The sequence below is a fragment of the Arachis hypogaea genome, chromosome 20 (assembly GCF_003086295.3).
Source record: "Arachis hypogaea cultivar Tifrunner chromosome 20, arahy.Tifrunner.gnm2.J5K5, whole genome shotgun sequence".
Classification (NCBI taxonomy): domain Eukaryota; kingdom Viridiplantae; phylum Streptophyta; class Magnoliopsida; order Fabales; family Fabaceae; genus Arachis; species Arachis hypogaea.
The window spans coordinates 135,950,470-135,971,508 of NC_092055.1; the positions used below are offsets into that span (position 1 = coordinate 135,950,470).

Genomic DNA, 21,039 nt, shown 5'->3' on the forward strand with positions numbered 1-21,039 from the left:
ATGATTAATTAAATTTAGTTGGTGATATTTTATTTTAGAGTTTTAAATTTCAAAGATATTTAGGATGTTTATTTATAATTTACTTATTATTTTATTATGGAACAGTTTTTCCGGTTGAACCACGGTTAGACCGGTTAGACCAGTAAACCAGTGACTAGAGCGGTTTGATAACCGGTCTGATTTTCAGAACCTTGGTAAAAACATATCAACCTGCCTGATCGACCGAACCCATTCCCCCAAAACCACTCTGCACATCCACCATCCACGGCGCCACTGTCGCTGCCACATGCCTGGCCGTCGACGCTGTTGTTAGTCACCGGCAGCGAGTATCTTCTGTTTCGTGAGTTTCTTTGTGCATTTATCTGTTATTGCCTCTCTTTTGCTGCATCACATGAAAAACTCTATTTGTGGGTTTAAGGTGTCGTTGTCGTATTTGTGAATTAATGCATAAGATGAAAATATGAAGAATCTTAGTTGTATTGCTTTGTTATATATGAAACAAAGAAAAAAAGCTCTGTTTCCACTGCAATATTGAGGGGGAAAATAGAGGGTTCCCAATTGGAAAATCAATTTTGCAGTGCAAAGGGAGGAATGTTAAATTCAAAAGATTGTACTGAAAGAACTAAATCTGAAGGGTGAAAGAAAGAAGCATTATTGTTATTAGAGAGAGCTGAACTTTGATTTCGTGAAAATGTTGACACTGAGATAAGATAAATGGAGGGGAAGATTAGTTTGTAACTTTTTAAAACTTTATTGCTGGTTTTCAAAGGGTTTTCATTATATAAACCTACATGAAAGTTGGGTATGAAATTCAAATTCTTATATGAGCAAGCATCTGAAATGGAGATTGATAACTAGCTTTATTTCAAAAGAATTGGATCACATCCTAATAACAGATTATTGTAAAATTTCTGAGCCAGTATGACATTTGTTCCATGACCCCTCTAATACGTGACATCGTTGAATTGACATTATTGAATTGTTTCTAGTCCCCTTAAAGAATAGGATCATTAATCATGGATGCACAAGCTAAGAAAAAGGCAGATTTTCGTGCTAAATTGGCCCAGAAGAAAGAAAAGCGTATAGATTCTCCCCTTGTAAGGTTTGTTCACTTAAATTTGCTCTTTTATCGCTCACTAACATCAGCTGTCTTGATTGCTATGCACATTATGCGTATTCGGGTGGTTTAGCTTGTTACACAAAATGCTGCTATTGTTACAGACTTGACTATGAATGGATTCATTTATTATTCTTTTAGAAAAATGTTGACACTATAATCCTTAGACATCTTATGCTCATGATTTGAGTTCTGGATATTTTGTTGATTTATTTAATTTTCTGTTTATTGTAAATGCTGGCAGCTATGTTTTTGTTTGCAACTATGTGGAAAGACACACATACACTCCGATTATGATTTGCTTATCGTGTTATAGCTACTCGTGTAGTCATGTACTTTGTTTTGTGCTTGTCAAGATATTCCTCTTTCTCGAGGTCACCAGAAAAGATTATTTATATCTTTCCTGTTTATTCTTGCTATTGATTTTGTTATTATTTTTACCCGTTTGTCTTTTTGTGCGCATGCATATAGGTATAATGAATTCAATCAACCTGTTTGTCGGGTTTGTGATGTTGTTCTGAAGTCTGAATCTATATGGGATGCACACCAAATCTCCCGTAAGCATCGCGAGGTGATTATATTTATGATTTGTGGCATTTATTTTTGGGAGGGGGGGGGGTGTTAGTATGGTTTTGGTTCCCTTTCTGCTTGTTTTGCAGCCTCCCCTGCTTCCAGACATGTGCTTAGTGCAACGGTTTTGACAGTGTGGTTAATACCTGCAGGCGATTGATAATCTTAAAGCTAATGCAGTTGGGTTAACTCAGCAAAACAATGCAAAGTCTGCTGCTGGTAACAGATTTCCCAAAGCCAAACCTGAACAACCTTCCGAACCACTATCCAAAAAGCCTGAACCTTCACAAGAAGTATCTAAAGCCCAGTCATCGTCTGTGCTTCCACCAAATTTTTTTGATGACAGTGCAAGGAAAACCAGTAAGTATTGGTTTAGAAAAGTAACATTGTATGTGTATATACTATAATTAATTAGGTTGCACTTTCAAAACGTAGAGACTTGCACATATGTTGTTTATTGACATTTAACCTGAGGATATTCATTGGGAATTTATAATGCTTTGCTTAAAGAGAAATGAGAACTACCTTTCGTCATTACAAATCCCCTTTGTAAGTATAAATCTCTCTATAAGGTCTAATCCCTTATTTGGACTAAGGTGGTTGCTAGAGTTAATAATAGTAATATGTCATAACTTATGTAGCCACTAAAGCTTGTCCTAACGTGCATGCTATATGTGGTGCTTGTTTAATATTGGTCCCTCATTGGTTTTTACATTGTTTCACTTTTGTTTACTGATGGAATCGCTGCTCTATATCCTTGAACCAACTTTTGGATTACCACTAATTAGTGGTTTTGATAAAAGGCAGACATATAATTTTTTATGTCATGTTCAATCCACGCTACTACTTGCTATATTTGGCTAGGGCATGCGCTCTAATTTTTGAAGATTGTGCTTTAGCTCAGCAACTAATACTCAATGAACAATGAACAGATGTTATTCTTCATTAACTTATACTGAATATGTCTGTGGTTCTTTATCATATATTTAGATATGTTACTACCACACCTTTGTTGCAAACTAATGTTAGTCTTTGTTTCATGGATATCTTGTCTTCCAAAAATGAAATCATCTGATTCAGGAAGAAATGTGGGAGTTTCTGCTCAAAGTCAGGTGTCAAAGTTGGAGGAAAGAGATCATTTTCGTGGTCATGATGCTGCGCCGTCAAAGTTTAGTCAAGCAACAACAGAGACTAGGCAGACCTCAGCCAAAACTTCTGATCCAGAGGACAACCAAACAAAAGGATCTCTGCCTGAAGGCTTTTTTGACAATAAGGAAGCGGATTTGCGGGCACGTGGCATTAAGCCTGTGAAGCCAGATGTCAAGTAGGTTCTCACTTCCCACGTCATGTTGGTTTGCACATTTACTACTGCTTCATTTTATAGTCGGGAGTTTTGTTGCATGGAAGTCAAAAGATAGGACAAATATTTGGAATGTTGTGGGATAATACGTGCCCAAATAGAGTAAGAAGAATCCACATTAGTTTTTATCGGATTTTGTCAATCACACTTCAATTTTCAAATACTCCAAAAAGGGAACAGAAACAAGAATAACTCATAGCATTAGATGATTGATTGTAGATTGACCTCGTTTGTTCTTTGCATAATCACATCTAATACTGTTGTTATAGCCGTGTCTGTTAATTACTTCTCTTGATTTCTTATTAGTCTTTATAATCAGATCAATAAAGTTATAATGGCTGAGTCAGTCCATGTTATTGCATGGTACTTAGATTGTTTGTACATAACTAAGAACCTCCATGTTAATTATTAGTTCTGTGAAAACTTATGTTGTTTTAAATTGCGTTGAAGATTTTCAAATTTGGTTAAGTGGATCAGACGTATAATGATTGATATTTTATATTTTTATTTTTTCCCCCCTGTTTGGATTAAATTCTCTATTAGGGATGAGTACAAGGAGTTTGAGAAGCTGATTCAAGAGGACTTGAAGGAGGTGGATGACCGATTGGAAGAAGAAGAGGTGAGGATTGTGATTTTCTTTTTGCTATATACACACACCCTATATATGGCTAGGAACATACCTTTTATTGTTAATAGACAAAAAATCCTTAAATTTTTTATTTGGTAGATCCTATGATATTATGGACGATTAAGGGTTTTGTATTAAGCCGTATGACGTAACAACCTTTAAGATATCATATGTATGCACTACAAACATGAGATATGATCTAATGTTTGTTTTTCTCCAGATTGATGCTGCTGAAATGATAGAAGAAGCTGAATCCGTTGAACAAAAGTATGTTTATCTGCATTATACTTAAAAGTCTTTGACTTCTTTGGTTTGTTTTGTTCTTCTACCTATACTCAAACTACTTAACCACTCCTCAACAGGATCTTCAGGGAGAGAGTGGAAATGTTGAAGAAAAAGAGACTGGAGCTGAAAGCAGCAAAGTCGGCAAAGCGAGGTAAAACTTGTGAGGGTGAAACCAAGGAGGAGTCAAGGCATGAAGAAGAGTCATCCAGTGATGATGAAAGTGGTGAGAATTTTGCTGTGGACTGGAGAGCACAACACTTGTGAATGCTAATTGATAACTAACACTTGATATTTGTTTAATTCTATATACTATGTAGTATGTACATTAACACCACAGTTTGTATGTAGAACAATTTACTCAACAGTCAACATCCACTTGTTTTAAGATGAGCCATTTCGGTTTCCTTAAATTTGTTTACTCACATGCTGTTTCTTTTCGTAATATTTGATTTGGTGCTGCATGGGACTGAGAGTTAGATATATTCATCGGTTTTGATGCGAATTATTATTACCTGGGATGTTCTCATTCCTAGAGGAGGTCCCTAAAAAGATAAGTGAAAAATAAAAGTTAAATCAATATTAGATTCTCTTTTCTTGTTGTCATGGATCAACATTAGAGTCTTTTTTTTTTCTCTGGACTTGGATCAATATTAGAGTCTATGTCGCTCATCATTTACTTTTGGGCTTTTGGTCTTCTACTTGGAAGCCTATTGAAGCCCATTTTTCTGTAATCGGGTCCAGCCAGGTGTGTTCGTTCTTTTCGGGCCTAAGAAAACACAGACCCACATACTGATACATTTAATTGAAGATTAAGATGAGTGTGCAGCTCTTGACCTAAAAAAAAAAAAAAAAGATGAGTGTGCAGCTGAGATCTAGCTTAATTGGGAAAACCATATGCTTCTTAATATGCTGCATTCGGATTAAAAATAATACCTATTTACTCCATTCTCAAATTATATTTGGCATGAAGCAATTTGTGTATATTGTTTGACGTTAAAAAAGTGATAATTCTCTTAATTAACTAGTGGCTTAATACAATAATCGTAATAAACTTCTGAATTTTATTTCTTAAGCATTTATAATTACAAATAAATGTTCAACAAAAAATACTCAGTAAATATTTAATGAAAAAAAACAAAGTAAAAGCAACAAACAACTATATATATGGAGAACACAAAGTTGCAGACATCAAAAATCAATCATTATGTATTTGTGTATAATAATAATAGTGGTAAACATGGCTAATTTAAAAGGGATGTATTATGATGGATAATCGGAGATGGTGGGCTGGACTTGCTAGGTTAGCCCAATCGTCTGAGGAAGGAAGCCTTTGAGAGGGTCTGCACCTTGGGGGCCTCCGTCCGACTTGTGAGTATGAACGAATGGGGGGTGGTACCTGCAAAGACACTCCGATGCCTAAGTCAGCAAGGGGTTAAGCAGGTTTAGGATGTATTGGAACTTAGAGATACCTGAGGGATGTCAGTGTACTTATAGTGGTGAACCAATAACCACCGTTGAAGTAGTGCCACTTTTTTAGGGTGTTAATCGTCCCTTTATCTTAGGGAGGTTAAGATATGGCTCCTAGAAGTGGTTAGAGAGATTCTAGGGGCAGTTACTCATTCAAACGAGTGTTTATCTGCCAGTTAACTCTCATCTCCGACTTCTTTAGAGTAAGTCGGGGTAGGAACCGACTTCCGGGGAGGATGGAAGGTGAGATGCGGGGCGCATCCTTTAGGATTGGGCCTTTTATTTAGAGATGGGCCTTATCATTGGGCCAGGGTATGAACAGTGCCCCTACTCGAGCCCAATTTTTTAAGATTTTGGTTCGAGTATTCTCATCGGGGTTGTATCCGACTTGTTGGAGGACCGACGTGATGTTCTGAAACCAACGTGACTTTTCGTGACCTTTTGGTTCTGACAGTTACGTCTAATCAAGCGTCGTGTCCGTTTAGGGATATGCGTAGGGATTAATGGTCTTGGTAATGGTGCATTCTCATTAATGACTGCCTCGCTTTTACCATTGTGTCCCTAACATGTTTATAAATACTTTCCCTCTTTTTCGTTGTTTCGTTTCTGCGATTTTTCAAATTTCTTCTTCATTTGTTCGTGCTGCACTTTTGTGTTTCGAAGGCTTCTACTTCCTCCAACCTCATTTTCAGATAAAGGTTAGCATTTTCTCCTTCTGTAATCATGCTTTCTATTTGCATGCCTTTATTTTGTAGATAGGTTGGTTTGTAGTCTTTAGTTCCGTATTCCCCCCCCCCCTTTAGAGACCGTGTTTTTTGATTTTCCTTTTCTTTTTCCCTTGTAGGTTTTTTGTCACCTTTTTAAGAAAAGAAATGGCTTCCGTAGATGTTCTTTCTCAGTGGGTTGATGTCACGGTCCTAGGGGAGGAGCCTTCGGTCGATACTGAGTTTATCACCCATCTTCGTACTCACCACAGAATTTGTACTTTTGAGAAAGATGAGCCGAAGTATGAATTGGTAGTCCCGGGTCCAGAAGACCGGGTTTGTTTTGGGAGGGCCAATGAGGCGGCCCCTCATTTTTTCTTTATGTATGAGTGCATGATCACCCGTTTGGGTGTTTTCCTTCCTTTTTCAAATTTTGAGATGTCTGTGTTGCGTCACTGCCGAGTTGCCCCTACTCAGCTTCATCCCAACTCTTGGGGTTTTTTGAAAATTTATCAATTTATTAGCCAGGCTTTGGAGTTCCCGACTTCTCTGAAGATTTTTTTCTATCTCTTCCATATGACCAAGCCCTTTAGTGGGCTAAATAACAAGCAACAGTGGGTGTCTTTTCGAGCCATACAAGGTCGGAGAGTTTTCACCCTTTTTGACGAATCCTTCCATGACTTTAAAAATTATTTTTTCAAAGTTCAAGCTGTAGAGGGTCACCACCCCTTTTTCTTGGACGAGAGTTCTTCTCCTCGCTTTCCTCTATACTGGCTGGAGGCCTCTCCCTGCGAGAAATATGGTCTGGACGACCTGGACGAGGTAGAAACAGCCATTGTGGGGTTCCTCCGAGAAGTGTGGGGGAGGGCCCCATATTTGGACACTAAAAAGTTTCTCCAGGGGTCCCCGACCTTTGTCCAGGCACAGCTAGGTAGCTTTTTCTAATTTGCTTCCGACTTGTGATTTCTTGTACCGACTTGTTTAACTTTTAATTACTTCTTGCTTTTGTAGAGATGGCGAAGCAGAATGCTCAGGAATCTTACCAGAGAGTCCAGGAGGCCAAAGCGAGGTCTCGAGCCAGGACTAGTGGCTCCAAGGCAGTTATCTCTGCTCCTCCTCCCCCTCCTCCTCGGAACGTTGGGACTCCCTCCCAGCCTATCGTGATTTCTTCTTCAGCTTTCTCTCAGCCGCCTCCTTCCGGCCGACCTTCTCCTGAGCCTGAGAGGAGGAAGTGCAAGACTTTAGAGTCTGGCTCTTCCTTTGAGGGTGATGTTAAGGCGGATGCCCTTGCATTCGTCCGAAAGTACATCTACCCCCATGCTCATATGAGGATGGATGATGTATCTGTTCGGAATCACCTTACCTCTTTGGTTGAGGAGAGTCTCAGGGCGGCGGGTGTTTGCAGTAAACTCTTAGATATTTTTGAGAAGGCTCCTCTCAGCTCTTTGGATTCAACCTTGAAGGTTGAGGAGCTGGAAGGAAGGCTTCTTGTATATCAAGAGCATGAGAGGGGGTTGAAGGAGGAGGTCACCAAGCTGAGGGAGGAGAGAGATGGCCTTCGGGAGAGGGAGAGGAAGTTGCAGGCCCAATGCAACATGGAGGTGGGTTTGAGGAAGACAGCGCAGGACAGCTACCAAAGTTTATTTGAAGACCTTGTGTCTGTGAAGAATGATTTGCTGAATTCTCGGAAGGCATATACTGAGTTGGAGGACTCTATTGCTGAGGCTTCCGAGGAGGCTTGGAGGATCTTTAGGGAACAAGTTGGAGTCATTGCTCCTGACTTGGACCTTTCTCCTTTGGATCCTGACAAAGTCGTCATTGACGGTGCCATAGTTGATCCTCCTGCTCCCCTGATTGTTTCCGAGTCAGAATTGAAGACTCAGGGGCAGAGGATCATTGAGTCCCCTCCTCACTCAAAGGACGCTCCGAGTTCTTCAACAGTTCCTCCGACTTCCTCTTCATCTCCAATGGATGCCTCTCTCCCTGGTCCTGGTGGTGCTCTTCCTGATTCTGGTGGTAGTGATCCGTCTATTCCTTTTTCAAAAAAATAATTTTGTTGGCTATATGGGGGCCCGGCCTGTGGGTCCCCCCTTTTTTAAACTTTTATTTGTGTTTGGTGCTGTTTGAACAATTTACTTCTGGCCTTATAAGGCCGTAAACAACATATTTAAAATACCCTTTTTTAATAAGGGTTTAAGTTAAAAATAAATGTCCTTTTTTGGATAAGGATTTAAGTTACCTTATGTGTGCATGCTTTTTTGATAGTGATTTCTCGAACTCTCCTTGATCTTTTCTAAAAAAACCTTTTCTTTGGCTTGTCTGTCTTCCTGCACCTTTTTGTTTTAAGGGTTTTTCGATCTCTTTTGTTTATTCCTCGTACTCAATTTTGTTTTATTGAGTTTTAATGACTTAGGTTATTTTTGCGATGCGTTTCTTTATTTCTCAGCTTTTCCGACTTGTAAGTCAGATAATTTCCGAGTTTATTACGATCAACTTTTATAACCTCTTTACACCGACTTGTACCTCGTCATTTTATCCTGACGACCATCTAGGTCGGTTCATGGGATTTTCACGTTTTGTCGAGCTTAAGTCGGCGCGTTTCGTCGAAAGAGAAAACAAAGAAGGAATTTATAAGAGATATTTGCAAGATGAAAAAGATCTTTATTAATCGGGGAGGTACCTTATTGCTACTAAGGGTATTTGACAACCTATTTCCCTTAGCCTCTACTATGATGCCTCGTTAAAAACCCTTCTCCAGAAAAAATCCTTTGATTTTTGGGAAAAAATCATGAAGTTGGGAAAAGAGTACATCAGGGAGTAGAGTTCGCTTTTAACTGTAGTACCTTTTCATATTACAAGCATGCCACGACCTCGGTAACTCGGTTCCGTTCAGGTCGGTTACTTTATAATAACCTTTTCCTAAGACTTCATTGACCTTGTATGGTCCCTTCCAATTTGCAGCGAGTTTTCCTTCCCCTGATTTGTTGACTCCAATGTCGTTTCTGATCAAGACCAAGTCGTTCGGGGCGAATGCTCTTCGAATGACTTTTTTGTTGTACCTTGTAGTCATTCTTTGCTTCAACGCTGCTTCTCTTATCTGGGCTTTCTCTCGGACTTCGGGGAGCAAGTCGAGCTCCTCTTTGTGCCCCTGTACGTTTCCGACCTCGTCGTGGAGAATTACTCTTGGGCTTTGTTCGTTGACTTCTATTGGTATCATGGCTTCTACGCCATAGACTAGTCGGGAGGGCGTTTCTCCAGTGGCGGACTGGGGGGTTGTCCTGTAAGCCCATAGCACTTGTGGGAGCTCTTCGGCCCAGGCTCCCTTTGCATCTTGTAATCTTTTCTTCAGCCCTGCCAGTATGATTTTGTTGGCTGCCTCGGCTTGCCCATTGGCTTGCGGGTGTTCCACCGAGGTGAACTGGTGTTTGATTTTCATACTGGCTACTAGGCTTCTAAAGGTAGAGTCGGTGAACTGGGTTCCATTATCTGTAGTAATGGAATAAGGTATCCCATATCTTGTGATGATATTTTTGTATAGGAACCTCCGACTTCTCTGTGCGGTGATGGTGGCCAATGGTTCTTCTTATATCCAGTTTGTGAAGTAATCTATTCCCACGATCAGGTATTTGACCTGTCCTGGCGCCTGGGGAAAAGGACCTAATAAGTCCATTCCACATTTCGCAAAGGGCCATGGAGAAGTGATGCTGATGAGCTCCTCCGGGGGAGCCACGTGGAAATTTGCATGCATCTGGCATGGTTGACATTTTTTCACAAATTCGGTTGCATCTTTCTGCAAGGTCGGCCAGTAGAATCCAGCTCGGATCACTTTCCTGGCTAATGACCTTGCTCCGAGATGATTTCCGCAGATCCCACTATGGACTTCCTCTAACACCTCGGTGGTCTTTGAGGTCGGTACGCACTTTAATAATGGTGTTGATATTCCCCTCCTGTATAGAATATTTTTCACCAAGGTGTAGTGTTGTGCTTCCTTCCGGATTTTCTTAGCCTCTTTTTCCTCCTTCGGGAGGATGTCGAATTTCATGTATTCGACCAAGGGGTTCATCCATCCGAGGCTCAATCCGACTACCTCAAGGACCTCTTGTTTGTCTTTTTCTTTTACTACGGAGGGTTCCTGGAGAGTTTCCTTGATCAGGCTTCTTTTATTCCCTCCTAGCTTGGTACTTGCTAACTTGGATAGGGCGTCTACTCTGCAATTGAGATCCCGAATTATGTGTTTGACCTCGGTTTCTGCAAAGCGCCCAAGGTGTTCCAGAGTTTTTTTCAAGTACCTCTTCATATTTTTGGGTCTTTTGCCTGATACTCTCCACTTATCTGGGAGGTCACCACCTGTGAGTCGCTGTATATCATTACCTTTGTAGCACCGACTTCTTCCGCCAGTTTCAATCCAGCAATCAAGGCTTCATACTCTGCCTGATTATTTGAAGCTGGGAATTCAAATTTGAGGGAAACCTCTATCTGGGTTCCTCTTTCATCCACCAGTATTATGCCTGCACCGCTTCCTGTTTTGTTTGAGGATCCATCTACATAGAGTTCCCATGTAGTTGGTTTTTTCTCTTGGTCTCCTGCGTATTCTGCAATGAAGTCGGTGAGGCACTGGATTTAATCGCCGTCCGAGTTTCATGCTTCAAGTCGAACTCGGTGAGCTCTATTGCCCATTGAACCATTCTCCCTGCAACATCCATCTTTTGGAGGATTTGCTTCATGGGTTGGTTCGTGCGGACTCTTATTGTGTGAGCTTGAAAGTAAGGCCGTAGTCTTCGTGAGACTACTACTAAGGAGTAGGCAAACTTCTCTAGTTTGTGGTACCTTAGCTCAGGGCCTTGTAGAACTTTACTGATGAAATATACTGGGTACTGACCGACCTCGTCTTCTCTTATTAGGGCCGATGAGACGGCCTTGTCTGCTACAGATAAGTATAGGACGAGGTCTTCTCCAGCTATAGGTCGGGTCAGAATAGGAGGTTGGCTCAAGAATCTTTTGAACTCCTGGAACGCTTCTTCGCATTCAGGGGTCCATTCGAACTGACATCCCTTTCTCAATAAGGAGAACAGTGGAAGGAATTTTAGTGCTGATCCTGCCAAAAATCTGGAGAGGGCTGCAAGTCGGCCATTCAGTTGTTGGACCTCTCTTAAACAAGTCGGGCTTTTCATCTCCAGGATAGCTCTACACTTATCGGGATTTGCTTCGATCCCTCTTTGTGTCAGCATAAACCCTAGAAATTTTCCTGCCTCTACCGCGAAGGCACACTTTGCGGGATTTAGTCTCATCCCGTATAACCTTATAGTGTCGAAGACTCGTGATAGATCTGACAAGAGGTCAACTTCTTTTTCGGTTTTCACCAACATGTCGTCGATGTACACTTCCATTAGGCTTCCAAGGTGAGAGGCGAACACCTTATTCATCAACCTCTGGTATGTGGCCCCTGCATTTTTCAATCCAAATGGCATGACCACGTAGCAGAAATTAGCTCTGGGCGTGATGAATGACGTCTTCTCCTGGTCTGGCTCATACATCGGGATTTGGTTATACCCCGAGTAAGCGTCCATGAACGACAAGTATTGATACCCCGAGCTGGAGTCTACTAGGGTGTCAATACTTGGCAGTGGATAAGGGTCCTTGGGACAGGCCTTATTTAAGTCGGTATAGTCGACACACATTCTCCATTTGCCATTTTGTTTTTTGACTAGCACTACATTGGCTAGCCATGTTGGGTACTTGACTTCTCTGATGAAGCCGGCTTCTAGGAGTGCCTGTACTTGCTCTTCTACTACTAGGGCTCGTTCCGGGCCGAGCTTGCGTCTTCTTTGTTGTACAGGTCGGGACCCCGAGTAGACCGAAAGCTTGTGGGATATGAGCTCGGGGTCTATCCCTGGCATGTCGGAGGCCTTCCAGGCGAAGAGATCGGAGTTATCTCTTAGGAGCTTAGTCAACCCTTGTTTTAGGGTTTCCCCTAGGTTGGCTCCTATGTGAGCATCTTTCCCTTCCTCTTCGCCAATCTGTATCTCCTCAGTTTTTTCTCCTGGCTGTGGTCGTAGCTCTTCTCTAGCCCTTGCACCTCCGAGTTCTATTGTGTGGACTTCTCGGCCCTTTCCTCTCAGGTTTAGGCTTTCATTGTAGCATTTTCTTGCCAATTTCTGGTCCTCCCTTACCGTTGCTATTCCCGCTGAGGTCGGGAATTTCATACAAAGGTGGGGAGTGGATACCACTGCTCCGAGTCGATTAAGGGTAGCTCTGCCGATTAAAGCATTATATGCTGACCCTACATCGATGACTATGAAGTCTATACTCAGAGTTTTTGATTTTTCTCCTTTTCCAAAAGTGGTGTGGAGGGGCAAAAATCCCAGTGACTTTATTGGCGTGTCACTTAATCCTTAAAAGGTGTCGGGGTAGGCTCTTAACTCTTTTTCATCCAACCCTAGTTTGTCGAAAGCGGGTTTGAAAAGAATGTCCGCTGAGCTTCCTTGGTCTACTAGGGTTCTATGGAGATGGGAATTTGCTAGGATCATAGTTATTACCACTGGATCGTCGTGTCCAGGGATTATTCCTTGCCCATCTTCTTTCGTGAATGAAATGGTAGGGAGGTCGGATGACTCTCCTCCGACCTGGTAGACTCTCTTAAGATGCCTTTTGCGAGAGAATTTGGTGAGTCCCCCTCCCGCGAACCCCCCTGAGATCATATGGATATGTCTCTCCGGAGTCTGCGGTGGTGGGTCTCTTCTATCTATATCATCTCGCTTTCTCTTCCCATGACTGTCCGACCTTTCTATGAGATATCTGTCAAGCCGACCTTCTCTAGCCAGCTTTTCTATCACATTTTTAAGGTCGTGGCAGTCGTTTGTGGAGTGACCATATATTTTATGGTACTCACAGTAGTCACTGCGGCTCCCACCTTTTTTATTTTTAATGGGTCTGGGAGGTGGCAGCCTTTCAGTATTACAAATCTCTCTGTATACATCCACTATAGAGACTTTTAGAGGAGTATAAGAGTGATATTTCCTTGGTCTATCGAGACCGAGTTCTTCCTTCTTCTTGGTTTCCCTCTCCCTTTCTTTTGTTGAGGGGGGGTGCCCAGGTCGGCAACTTAGGTCTCTCAGCTTAGCATTTTTCTCCATGTTGATGTACTTTTCGGCTCTTTCCTGTACATCACTTAAGGAGATGGGGTGTCTTTTAGATATGTACTGTGAGAAGGGACCTTCTCTAAGCCCATTGACTAACCCCATTATGACTACCTCAGTGTCTACTAGCTCGCAGAATCACAGATATCATTACTGCAACAGCACATATAATTTATTAGATGATAACTTTTTTAGTGGGACGAAAAAATTCTGCAAATTTAAAAAATTTTAATGAATTTTAACATTTTAAGACTGAAAATAATATTTTTTAAATAATATTTTTGAGAGAAAAAGCTAACAAAATTGTACCTTCTTTGTTTTATCCACAAAAAAATGCTCCCTTTTGGTCCCACATAAATGTTTTAGTCGGCAATGGATTCGATGGTCCTAAAACATTTGGATTATTAAATAGTCTCATAACAAAATATGTTTTTTAAATTTTTTTAATAACTGCTAAATAGTTCTTATTTAATTCTAATTATAAATTAACTCTTTATATATTATTTAATTATAAAATTTATTTTTTATTTTTATAAATTATTATTTTATTATTTATTTATCTGTTTATATTAGATGCACAAATCAATCGATTGAAATTCATGTTTTTCAAATTTTAATCGATTGGAATTGATACACAATCGATTGAATTTTGCAAGACATGTGGATGTTTTATTATCAATCGATTGGTCATATTACCCAATCGATTTAAGTCTTCAAAGCAATATAAATTTTCACAATTCAATAGATTGGCAATCGATTGAATTGTGCAATGCGTTATATGTTACAATTCTCTAAATTTTTTTGCTCGTGATTATAAAATATTATTTTATTATTCATCTATCTTATCTTTAAAATTCTATCTTCAATTTTTAAGTTTTTATTTTGATTTAGATACTCTAATCTTATATTTTCTTTAATATTAAGATTATAAATTAGTGAATAATCTATCAACAATTACTCAATCCTACCATTAGAATCGTTTATTAATCTGATTAATTATCAATTTTTTCATTGTTTCTGTTCATTGTTTATCCATCTACTTAATATCCAATTTTTCTTTATTGTTTATCCATCTCTTTAATATCCAATATTTGTTCATCATTAATTGATAATCACAGTCGGCGATAGAGATCCAATCAATTTTACACGGTAGTGTTTAGAAAATAATCCATTATTTTTATTACAAAATCGAGATTAATCTCTAATTTTGCAATTTTTTGTTTCGATTCTTTATTCATGCAATTGATTGTGTAATGAAAAAATATTTTTTTATCTTTTAGTAATGAATTTTTTTCTGAAATAAAATTAAAAAAAATTATTATTTTCCAAAACCCAATTTTTCAACTTTAATTTTTCAAATATGAATTTTTTTTATGCAGACGAACTTCACTTTAAATTCTACAAAAATGGTTAACTCAAATTATTAATCTTTATAATAAACAATGGCAACCATTATAGGAGTACACAACAGTACACATGAATAAGTCTTATCTTTATTGAAAAAATAATTTTTTTAATTTATAATGAAAAAAATTCTTGTTAAATACAGTTTATTCCCGTGTATCTATGTATTTCTCAAATTACTTTGATGATTTCAATCGATTGGGTAAAGAAACCCCATGGGGGCAGGTGGATAAGGGGGTATCTGAAGATCCAAGTGTTGGTGAGGCGGGTCGGGTATCGGACAGACGGGTCATACCAGGTTCTCAGGCTTGCTGGTCCGAAGCACAGGGTGGTGAAGGGTCTGAGGCGGCGACAACCCTAGTGGAAGGTGGCAGAAGCGGAAGTCTAAAGCAGATGGGGGAGGACCTGTCGACGAGTGCGGGGCCTGTAATGCCGGATGGCTTGCAGGGAGCTGCTATGGCCTCGGCGGTGACGGGTGGTCAGTCAGGGCTCGGTGTCGAGGAGGGGATGCAAGAAGGGGTGCGCGCAAGCGATGAGGGTTTGTTGCCGGTGCAGGTGGTCTGGGTAGAGATCCCGTCGATGGTGGCTGGTACGGTGGCGCCGGATGGTATGCAGGGAGATGCGATGGAATCGGCGGGGAAGGGTGTTCCTGCAGGGCTTGGTGTCGGGGAGGGGTTCCGGGAAGAGTGGTGCGCGGTCGATGAGGGTCTGGTGCCGGTTCCGGTGGCCTGGGCAGGGACCATGGGCGATGGCCGAGATCAAGGGTGCTTACCGGGGCTGGTGGACCAAGGGAGAGGGAAGGAAGCGGTCTTGGGGGTTAACCGAACAGCATTGGGTTGTGAGCAAGGTTGGGCGAACGGTGGAGGAGCGCCTGTGAAGGGGCGTAGCACAGGATTAGGCATAAGGAGAAACAGCAACCCCAACCAGGAAGATATGGCCAGGAATTCACAAGAGGATCAGATGCATGAAAATGAAGTTACTTGGTCTCTGGCTGTTGAATCTGGTGCTGTGCTGTATGATGATGATGTGGATATCATGAGTATTTTGAAAGCTCAAAATGACGAAATAGCAGCAAAAAGAAGATTGGCAAAACAAAAAGAAAAGGCAAGAAGGAGTCGTCCGAAGAACAAAAATAAGGTGAACAGTACTTTGATTAAATGATTGTGAGTTGCTGGAATATTAGGGGGTTGAGGGGGGATGGGAAAATAAGTATGGTGAAATCATTGAAGAAAAAATATAATTTGCATATGCTGGGTTTAATTGAAACGAAAAGGGAGGTGATTTCGAAATATGATGTTGCAAGACTTTGGGGAGATAATCCGGTAGGTTGGGAGTTTGTGGAATCTGATGGGACGGCTGGAGGGCTTTTATTGATGTGGGATGACATGATGTTTCAGACTAGTCATTGTTATAAAGGAGAAAGGTGGTTGTGCATTGAAGGAGTGTTAACAAAGAATAATTTTTACTGTGCGTTCTGTTTGGTGTATGGGGCGCACGGGAGGGAAGAAAAGCGGATGGTTTGCGAAGAATTGAGCTATATTGCGGGACTGTGCCAAGTTCCTCTCTGCTTGCTAGGGGATTTCAATGAGATACTGCAAGTGGAGAAAAGGAAAGGGGGGACGACTCTGCCGGCATCAGCGGAGGAGTATAAGAGTTGGGTTCAAGACATGCAGTTGGTGGATCTACCTCTCTCTGATGGGAAGTTCACATGGTTTAGGGGTCAATCATGTAGTCGAATTGATAGGGTGTTGGTTTCTGTTGAGTGGGTTGAGGAGTTTCCTGGGTAAAAGGTGGTCCGCGGGGACTGTCATATCACTGCCCGTTAATTGTGGAGGATGCTAGGGTACGAGGGGGCCCGCGACCTTTCCGGAGTTTAGATTCCTGGTTTACCCATGAGGGCTTCCTGAGGATGGTAAGAGACGAATGGAGGAACCTGGGAGATGCTCCATTTATTGGTAAACTGAAGGCTTTGACGGTGCCTTTGAGACAGTGGCACAAGGATAACTTCGGCGATATGGACAGTAGACTGATGAGGTTTGAGGATGAAATAAAGAAGTTTGACATCCAGGTTAGTGATGGGATTTATGACGGTACGACGGAAGCTAGAAGAAAGGCTTTGGTGAGTTTTTGTGAAAAGTGGTACATCAGGAAGGAAGTTTACTGGAAGCAGATGTCTCGGTCCAAACATGCGAGGGACATGGACAGGAATACGAGATATTTTCATAACATTGCATCGGCCAGAAGGCGGCATAACAGAATTGAGGCTCTGATGATCCAGGGAAGGTTGGTGCGGAACCCGGTAAGAATAAAGTATGCAATTAGGGGGTTCTATAAGGAGCTATATCGCCAGGAGTATGCTTCGAGAATTGGTGTGCGTGATGGGCTACTGAAACAGATTGATAGGGCTGAGGCTGAGGCCTTGGAGGTTCTGCCGTCGGCGGAAGAAATCAAGGAAGCAGTATGGGATTGTGAATCGTCTAAGGCCCCAGGGAGTGATGGGTTCAATATGAATTTCATCAAGAATTGCTGGGAGGAGATTGGAAAGGAGTTCACTGGAGCAGTATTGGAATTCTTCCAAACGGCAGAGTTATCATCTGATGTGAATATCACATGGGTGACACTGGCCCCAAAATTTGTGGGGGCTAAGGAAATCAAGGACTTCCGGCCGATTAGTATGGTGGGCTGTGTCTACAAGGTAATTTCGAAGGTTTTGGTAAGAAAGATGCGATCGGTTATGCCAGGACTGGTGGGAGAGACCCAAACGGCATTTGTAAAGGGTAGGAAAATCCATGACGGTGCGCTCATTGCCTGTGAGACGGTCCATTGGCTCAAGGCGCGAAAAAAGAAGGCGGCTATTATCAAGCTTGATTTTCAAAAAGCGTATGATAGAGTCCGATGGAGCTTTGTAGATATTGTACTTCAGAATATGGGGTTTGGCCAGAGGTGGAGGGATTGGGTAAAAGAGTGTGTGAGCACGGCATCTATGTCAGTCCTGGTGAATGGGTCTCCAACCAAGCCATTCAACATGGAGCGGGGCCTAAGACAAGGGGACCCCCTGTCCCCCCTTCTGTTTGTGCTTGTGGTTGATGTGTTGCATCGCATGGTGGGGGAAGCAGTCAGAAACAGACGTATTGAACCACTAATGGTCGGAGGTGAGCATGTAGAATTATCACACCTTCAATTTGCGGATGATACGATTTTATTTTGTCCCCAAAACACAGAGACAGTGGTAAATTATAAGAGATTGTTACCGTGTTTTGAGTTGATGTCGGGGTTGAGCATCAATTATGATAAGTCAAATCTGATACCAGTAAACTGTGAGCAGGAGTGGGTTGATCAGGTGTGCGGCCTTCTGGGGTGCAACCAAGCTGTGTTACCAGTTAGGTACCTTGGAATCTCTCTAGGTGCGAATCCGAGGCTAGTGAAGACTTGGAAACCAGTCATAGATAAGGTGCAAGAAAAGCTCAGCCTATGGAAAGCGAAGGTGTTGAATAAAGCAGGCAAGCTTATCCTCATTAAGTCGGTATTGAATAGCCTGCCGATATATTACTTAAGTCTGTACAAGATGCCAAAGGCGGTTGCGGACAAGCTGGTTGCACTGCAAAGGAGATTTATGTGGGGTAAGGGGGATGGGAAGGATGGTATCCCATTAGTTAGGTGGGAGTTGGTCCAGGCTCCGAAGAAGGCTGGGGGATTGGGGGTTGGGGATGCAGTGCTTCGGAACACAGCACTATTGTTTAAGTGGTGGTGGCGGTTTTCAAAGGAGGATTGCCCCTTATGGAAGAAAATTGTCTGCTCCTGTAACAATTTGAGCCCTGATGTCATGTTGGTAAATCAGAAGATACCAGAGAAAGGCGGGCCTTGGAAGGACATATGCCAGTTAAACATAAAGGAGCAGCAACTAAGGGATAAATTGGTTACTGGCCTGGCCATGGAAGTAGGGAATGGAAGGAGTACCCTGTTTTGGGAGGATAACTGGGTGCAAGGCGGGCCACTGAAAGTGGCGTTTCCAAGACTATTCTCTGTATCCAACCAACAAGGAGTGGTGGTAGGGGATTGTGGGTTTTGGGATGGATTGGAGTGGATATGGAACTTCCAATGGAGAAGAGAACTTTTCCAATGGGAGCTGGAACTTGTCCACCAGCTGCACGAGAGGTTACGGCCAGTAAAGCTGTCACAGGGCATGGAGGATAATGTGGTCTGGAAGTTTGATAGTAAGGGTGTGTTTTCTACTAAGTCTCTTATGCGGGTCCTTCAATCGGAGAATCTGCCAGCAACGATCACAAGCTATAGTTTCACAAGTTCATTGTGGAAAGGAGTGGTGCCTCCGAGGATTGAGCTTTTTGGCTGGTTTGTACTTGTTGGTAGAGTTAATACCAAAGACAGGTTGGGTAGGCTAGGCGTTATTCATCACAGTGATAATATTTGTGTGCTCTGTAACAAGGAGATAGAAACTGTCCAGCATCTATTTCTTTTGTGTGATTTAGCATGGCAAGTGTGGTGCTGTTGGTTGCGGTCAGTTGGTAGAAAGTGGGCTATGCCGAGTTCCATCAGAGGTCTGTTTGAGAGTTGGACTGGTTTGCACACGAGTAAACAAGAGCAGAAGCGGTGGTTGACTGGGTTCTTTGCAGTGATTTGGAACATCTGGTTGGAACGTAATGGTAGGATTTTCAACAATCAGATAGCAGGTGTTGACCTCATACAACAGAAAACGCTTCTGAGCTACAAAGAATGGACGGACAGTAATCCCGGGGAGTGTTGATAGTAGTGCTGGGGATAACAGGCTCTATGGTCTTTTTTCTTTGTTCTTTTTTCCTTGTTTCTCTATTTGTAGCACATTGACTTCTTGCTCCACTGGTTTGTGTTGAGCTTTCGTTATTTCAAAAAAAAAGAAACCCCACGTGCCGTGAGAAATTCAATCGATTGTATATCAATTCGAATCGATTGAAATTTAGAAAACCTGAATTTCAATCGATTGGTTTGTGCATCCAATTGATTGAATTTCTAACAAACACGATTTTTTCAATCCAATATGTATGGAACGGATCAATAATAAAATTACGATCGATTAAGATTGCAAAATATTTATTACGATTAATAGAAGATCTAATTCGTTATTGTTTTTGTTTTTGATTATTAATAAACATAATTGATGAATGATAAAATAATAATTTATAAAATAAAAAATAGTTTTTATGATTAAATAAAATATATGGGGTTAATTTATAATTAAAATTAGAAACGGACTATTTAGCAATTATTGAAAAACTTAAAAAACATGTTTTGTTATGAGACCATTTAATGGTCCAAACGTTTCTGGAACCATCGAATTCGGTGCCGTTTTAGTCCATATGTTAGTAATACAACTTTTTAATCTAAATTTGTTAAATAAAAAATATAAAAAAATTCAACTTTTAATTAGTCTACATTAACTAATTTTAAAATTTATAACTTACAGCGTATAACTAAAAATTTATAATTTAAATTTTAGAATACAAAATTAAAGATTTATATTTTATAATGTAGAATTTAAAATTAAAAAAATAATTAATCGATAAATATTGGTTACTAGCATACAGTACTCTTTAGGTATACGAACATAACATCCATTTATATATATATATATATATATACCTTTTGCAACAAATTAAACACTACTTGCCTACTTGGTATGTGTTTAGAACTAGAGTTTGAATGAAAGTGATTTTGTAGAATTGATTTTAGGTAGAAGTGAGTTTGTGTCAACATAATTTATGTTTGGCAATTTTTACTAAAATTAATTTTGATAAAATAAATATTGTTTGAATAATATTAGTTAAAATCACTTCTAGATAAATAATTAATTAATTACTAAAAAAATATAATATTAAATTAATATTATTTTTTAAGTGTATTTAATCTTTTTTATATTTTTTAGTATTTTTTATATAATATTTTTTTTATAATACTCTATTTTAATATATTATAATTTTTTATTATTATAATAAAAATTAATATTTATTTATAAAATTAAAAATAACATATAAAAATTGGTAACTTTTTAAAATTTTTTTTATAGTAAAAATTAATATTTATTTATTAAATTAAAAATAATATATAAAATAAATATTTTAATATTCTTTCTAAGTACTCTTAATAATCTTATTTTTATTATTATTTTAGGTTCTAATTTTTTACAAATTATATTTTTATTATTATTTATAATTAATTTTTTATTTAATTTATCATTTTTAAGAGGAACAATAATACATATTATAAAAAATTAAAATAGTAAACAGTGCACAAAAATGAGAATAATTGTTTTAATATTTTCAGTATTTATTTAGAAAAAATTATGAAAAACCAATAATAACCAGCAACAAACTTAA

At 40.1% G+C, this 21,039-nt stretch overlaps 2 protein-coding genes across 2 annotated transcripts; both read left to right on the forward strand.

Annotated features, from left to right (window-relative positions):
* Positions 1–206: 206 nt before the first annotated feature.
* Positions 207–4,370, forward strand: LOC112784669 (protein ABA AND ROS SENSITIVE 1). The gene is made up of 8 exons (XM_025827960.3): positions 207–340; positions 990–1,102; positions 1,589–1,688; positions 1,840–2,047; positions 2,768–3,011; positions 3,591–3,666; positions 3,896–3,942; positions 4,038–4,370. Exons 2-8 carry the CDS (start codon positions 1,017–1,019, stop codon positions 4,222–4,224), a joined length of 948 nt encoding a protein of 315 aa, XP_025683745.1. The 5' UTR covers positions 207–340; positions 990–1,016; the 3' UTR covers positions 4,225–4,370.
* Positions 4,371–15,882: 11,512 nt separating this feature from the next.
* LOC140183252 (uncharacterized) lies at positions 15,883–16,458 on the forward strand. Its single transcript, XM_072231280.1, has one exon. The coding sequence runs from the start codon at positions 15,883–15,885 to the stop codon at positions 16,456–16,458; it is 576 nt and encodes a 191-aa protein (XP_072087381.1).
* The last annotated feature ends 4,581 nt before the right edge of the window (positions 16,459–21,039 follow it).

Coding starts and splice junctions, on each gene's coding strand:
- LOC140183252 (XM_072231280.1), top strand. CDS start 15,883: ATGGTGAAATCATTGAAGAAAAAATATAATTTGCATATGCTGGGTTTA.
- LOC112784669 (XM_025827960.3), top strand. CDS start 1,017: ATGGATGCACAAGCTAAGAAAAAGGCAGATTTTCGTGCTAAATTGGCC. Junction 1,689..1,839: donor TCTCCCGTAAGCATCGCGAG/GTGATTATATTT, acceptor TAATACCTGCAG/GCGATTGATAATCTTAAAGC. Junction 3,667..3,895: donor ACCGATTGGAAGAAGAAGAG/GTGAGGATTGTG, acceptor GTTTTTCTCCAG/ATTGATGCTGCTGAAATGAT.